We start from the raw sequence: 5,295 nt of genomic DNA, 5'->3' as shown, positions 1-5,295 counted from the left end.
TGGATCGAGGAGCTGTGTCTTGTAGTAGAACTCTTCAGGTGTGCGATGTGGTGGTCGCAGAAACGTGAGCTGTGATGGGAAGGGGGCAAGCTCGGTGTTTGGAGTCAGAGGTGTCTCTGACGCCTGATGCAGTTGTTGGGCAAGTGGTTTAATCTGTGAGCCTGCAAGGCTTTTTCTGTACAGCTGAGATAATGCTCTTCCCTACGCCAAAAATGCTCTGAAATTTCAGAATATTACATATTGTTATATAAATAATCATTACTCTGCAATGCATATGTTGGATCTCTTGATGAGGCCTCAGGATTAAGAGAAACATCCCAGTAAGCAGTTCTGTGCTTAGATCAGCTCAAAGGTTTTTGGTTTGTTTTTCAATTTTGAACTGCAGTACAAAAATGGTGAAGCTGAGGGGAAAAAAAAACAAACCCTGCTGTTCTGAAGTGAAAGCAATCAAACTCTCAGCTGATGCTGAGTCTAGGGAGCTCTGCTTGCTCAGCACTGAAATTGGACTGTCTGGGGCTTTTATATTTAATGTATTGTCCAGGAATGTGCAAAGGGAGCAGGTGGGACATGCACTACTTATGGATTTTTATAAGCTAACGGAGCCAAAATATTCCTGGAAAGCAGTGGTGTGCTGCAACTGCCTGGTGTTCACCCTGTGCCTGTTTCTTTGGGGGAGCGATGTTACTATTTGTTTTAAAAAAAGGGGGAAAGAGGCAATGCTCTAACAAGGCAGGACAAGATTCATTTATTCGTGCTTGAGTTGCCTATAGAAAGTATATAGCAGAGCAGCAGGGATAGTCCAAAAACACTTAAGCTATGGCTAGGCTCTCACTGCTTATTAATTAGCCTAATTAGTATTTAAAAGGATCTCTCGGGGGTGAAAGCAGTGTTAGCCAAGAAGCTTAGAAACTGTGGACAGTTTAGGGGCCCACCATAGTCGGGGATAAAAGTGTCAGCCATACAAGTGGAGAGTGACAGCCTTGACCTGACTTTCCCCACCATCACCCAGTGCCAGGCTTTCTTCGTAATATTTAATGTGCCAGATGCTACGTGTCGGATCTGGGGAGCTCAAGTGTGACACAGTACCCAGTAAAAACAGTTTACTCCTGTGTGCAGACCTGGGGCAGTTGTGTTAGTACAGTGGCAATGAGAAAAAACAGCTGAGCAGGTGGTCTGCTCTCGGATTTCTGTAGTAGGGCTTTGTAAAGGTTTTCCTCCCGTGAGGCGTGGTTTGAGAGCAACTTGTTGACAAGATCTTTGCTTTAATCTGGATGAAGACATCAGTTTTCCCAGGAAGGTCCTTAAGGTAACATGGCCTTAGCATGACTAGAAAAATCATCAGTGGTAGCAACACTGGCATTGCTAAATCCTCTAAATTTGAATAGCACCTAATAATTTGGAGTGTGAATTGGCAGCTTGCCTAAGGATTGATTGCTTGTCCTCTCCTCCTGGGCACAGTGTGTTTTGAAAGGGATAAGCACTGTCAGGGCCCAGCTTAATCCTAAGGAGTGCAAGACAAAGGGGAAGTTGTTTAAAAGAAGATACTTTCCCTTTGGAGCCTGTCAGCTGGCTCCACCTACAGCTGCGCTGCTCATTTATTGCTCTGGAGCAACGGCTCTGGAGCTTGCCTTGGCTTCCAGCTGTGCTGCGGAAACCTCTTCTGAAGGTTACAGGGATTTGGATGTCTTCAAAATAGCCCTTTTAAAACACATCTCTTCTGATTCAAGCGTCTACCGAAAGGAAGCAGCAAAGCTAGAGTAGTCGGAGAACCCTGAAACGCAAGCTGGGTTCCCTCTCTGTGTGACAAATGAGAACAGCGTGAGTCCTAATGCAAAATATTTCTGTAAATAATTGAAATGTTGAGTTTGAGAATCACTAAGTTTCAATATTAGGTCCTTGTCTGTTGATCAACAGCTCGCTAAGGTGATGACGAATGCTTTGTTTGACTTGAGACCTTCTTGTTCTCCAGGTGCCTGAGTGGTGAGCCATGCTGGGCCGGAAAAAAGGACTCCCCCACGACCTGAACAGCCACCGCCAGCTGAACCAGTCCTACCAGGAGGCTGTGCCCCTGCGGAGCAGAGCATCCAAGGAGACAGATGTCAGCTTGGAGGTGTTCAGCGGCTCTACGCCTGAAATCAAACAGAGCCGCACCAGGGCCCAGCAGATGCGGGACAGGAAAGGTCGCAAAGCTGACCTCAAAGACTCTAACGGGAGAGAAGCTGAAACCATTACCTTTATTTCTGGAACAGCAGAGGCTCCCCCAAACCAGAGCTTCTGCTGTTCCTCTCTGTCTCAGGCCTGGAATACATACAAGGCTGTTTTCTGTTGTATAGTGACCTGTGGGGGCTGCTTTCAGGACTGCAGTGTCTGTATTCCCTACCCAGGGCCCACCGAGACCTCCACTGATGATGGAAAGAATGGAGATTACAATGGGCGACTGCCAAACAGCCCTGCCAACGTCTCTCCTGCTGAGAAGAACGGGAACCAGATCAAAAAGTCCAGCATGGGTAGCAGTTTCAGTTACCCAGATGTAAAACTGAAGGGCATTCCTGTCTATCAAAACAGGAGCCCCAGCCACCACCTGGAATCGGATTCATGCTGCAAAGAGCTGCTGCCAGAGAAGCCCTTCCGGAACAGCGTAGAAAAGCCACCGCTCCCCAGCAGCCACCGCAGCTCGGAGGAGTATTACTCCTTCCACGAGTCTGACCTGGACATCAGTGAGCTGAACGGCTCCATGTCGAGCAGGGAGATCGACGTCCTGATCTTCAAGAAATTGACGGAGCTCTTCAGCGTCCACCAGATCGATGAGTTGGCCAAGTGCACGTCAGACACTGTCTTCCTGGAGAAGACCAACAAGATCTCGGACCTCATCAATAGCATAACTCAGGACTACAACCTGGATGAGCAGGATGCTGAATGCAGGCTGGTCCGAGGCATCATACGCATCAGCACCCGCAAAAGCAGAGTCCGGCCCCATATTTCTGTCCCAGCCAGCCAGAGCCACGAGGAGAAGTCCAGCAGAGGCAACGCACCAGACAGCGGCAATGAAACGATGTTAGAGTCCATGGTCATCAGCCAAGATGGTACGTGTGGGTTTCTCGGTGTTACCGCTTCGATCCGAGAGGGTTATTTTATCAGAGCTGTGGAGGTGCAGCGATGGAGCGGGGTTGAAAGCCAATGTCTGTCTTCAGGCTGGGTTTATTTTCCTGGGAGGTGTGAATGGAGGTCCTCAGGTATTACCGGAGACCTCTGCTTCTCACCAGTCCCTGCACTGTGGCCTTCTTGATAGTATCTTTCGCTGTCAGTGAAGTTTGTGCTGAGTAATATAAGGGCTTATTCTGCTGCTACTGCAATGATTCTGGCTCTCCTCTGCACCTCTAAGGCAGAAAGACCGTGAGTCAAACTTAACTGGTATGACCAGACGAGCTGGCTTGTGCCAGAGGATGTCCAGTTACTTAGCTGGCTCTCTCCCCGGTGTTCTACCAGCGCTCCTGGCTAACACCACCCTTGACAGGGTGCCTCCTTGGAGCCGAGACTTCCTCTGCACGGTGGGGCGAGGAGCAGCCAGTAAATATCCCTGCAAAGAGGAGGGAAGGGCTGCAACATGAGTATCTCACGGCTGTTTCGGGGATGCTCTCTTCCCTGTCTGGAGCAGCCTGCAGCGACTGACCTCCAGAACAGGTTCTAAGGGAGTTTGTTGTAGAAAGACCCTGAAAAGCTGAGGGGGGGGGGGGCAAGGAGACACCCAGAAGTAACGGAGGAAACTGGGTGGTTCTTGTGCTTGCCAGTTTAGCAGTAAGGCTGCTGTTGCTTCCTGGTATTTAGGGACTGTAAAACTGAGATTAGCAAGACAATGGTGGAAGCTTCAGAATCAGACTCTCCCTCTCCTGTTACCGGAGGGTGGTGCCTTCTGAAGGAGAACCCTGTGCCGCCTTCCCTGCCAGGGATCTTCACTCCTGAGTCAGAGCTGCCCATCCTTTCCTGTCTCAGGCCCTTTGGTTTTCATTCCAGATTTGGCCGTGCAAATATCGGAAGAAACACCAGCAGATGTGATGGCCAGGAATATGAGGTGGCACAGCAGTGCAGGTAACGTACCTGGCCGGGGTCTTAACTACAGAGGCATCACAGGAGCAAGGGGAATGCCCCGAACTTCCCGTGTTATCCATGCCTTCAGCTTTCATCTGCAAAGGCTGAGCTGACACCTGCCTCTTAGGTTACCAGAAGGGGTATAGTGCTCTTGAGCTCCGGGAGTGAAGGGAGCTCAGAAGGCTGCCCGGGTTGGTGAGTCCTTCTGAAAAAGAATGAAACCCAAGGTTGGAGTGCTCTCTGTCCACGCACAGTACGTGGCCTGGGAGCTTTCAGTCTCTGGGTGACAAAGTTTGGGGCTGTATTTGGGGTGTGACCGGCTAAGGTCACAGCTGGGTTATACTGGAAACAAAAGGAACTGTGCAAAAGGGAAGCAGGGGAGAGTGAAGGGCTGTCCCCTGAGCTCTGATCCTCCCAGCATGCGTGCTCCGCTCCAAAGAGCAGCCCAGGGCTAAAAGACAAGTTTTCTCCTGCGTAATAACAGATCTCTCCTAGAAGATGGCTACAATACAGGCAGGGTTGTTCCCTGCCTGTGGGCTTTGTGTGGCTTTCTCCTCCCTCATGATACACAAAGCCTTTTGTGGCAGCTGCTTGCCTAACTGCCAGGCACTCAGCTGCTACAGTTCACGTTGTCTAATGTCACCATCTCTTCTCTTTCCTCTCCAAGGCTCTCCAACAAGCAGAGATTCCTCTTTCCAAGACACAGAGACTGACTCGTCTGGGGCACCTCTGCTTCAGGTGTATTGTTAAGGGAAAGGACCCACGCAGCAGGCAGGCATTTCGAGGCTTTGCTGCAATCAGATTTCTCCTCTTTCAATATGGACTGTGCTATGCCACTTGTTTTTTTTTCTTTTGTTGAAGCCAAATTTCTCCTGCTGTCTGAATTTCACTGGATTATTTTTTTTTGGTTTTGGACAATATAGAACATCAAGGAAGTGAACTGTGGAGCTAATGAACTCAGGAGGTGGAATGTGTGCCCAGGGAGGAGATGGACAAGGAAGTATCAGATAACTTGTGCCTCTATGGTTTCCATACTTCACATTTAGCTTCAGCAGGCTCAGTGGCCCAGCCCTTTCCCTGCTTTGAGGAGCTGTTGTACTTGCTTGCTGGTGTTGCATAAGTTAACTTGGGTAGGGAATAACTGGCTGGTGTCTCTGTGTGTGTGCTGATGCCGAGGTGAAGGCCAAGTGCCTGCTCTCTGGGGACCCC

The 5,295-nt window shown here is 49.6% G+C and overlaps 1 protein-coding gene across 1 annotated transcript; it reads left to right on the top strand.

The window, feature by feature from the left end:
• Positions 1 to 1,987: 1,987 nt before the first annotated feature.
• Positions 1,988 to 4,856, top strand: KDF1 (keratinocyte differentiation factor 1). Its single transcript, XM_068418032.1, has 3 exons — positions 1,988 to 3,083; positions 4,012 to 4,086; positions 4,754 to 4,856. Exons 1-3 carry the CDS (start codon positions 1,988 to 1,990, stop codon positions 4,834 to 4,836), a joined length of 1,254 nt encoding a protein of 417 aa, XP_068274133.1. The 3' UTR covers positions 4,837 to 4,856.
• The last annotated feature ends 439 nt before the right edge of the window (positions 4,857 to 5,295 follow it).

This window comes from Nyctibius grandis, chromosome 24 (genome assembly GCF_013368605.1).
Source record: "Nyctibius grandis isolate bNycGra1 chromosome 24, bNycGra1.pri, whole genome shotgun sequence".
NCBI classification, from domain to species: domain Eukaryota; kingdom Metazoa; phylum Chordata; class Aves; order Nyctibiiformes; family Nyctibiidae; genus Nyctibius; species Nyctibius grandis.
Note: the sequence above shows the minus strand (reverse complement) of the source record. Positions and strands in the feature narration are given on the sequence as shown.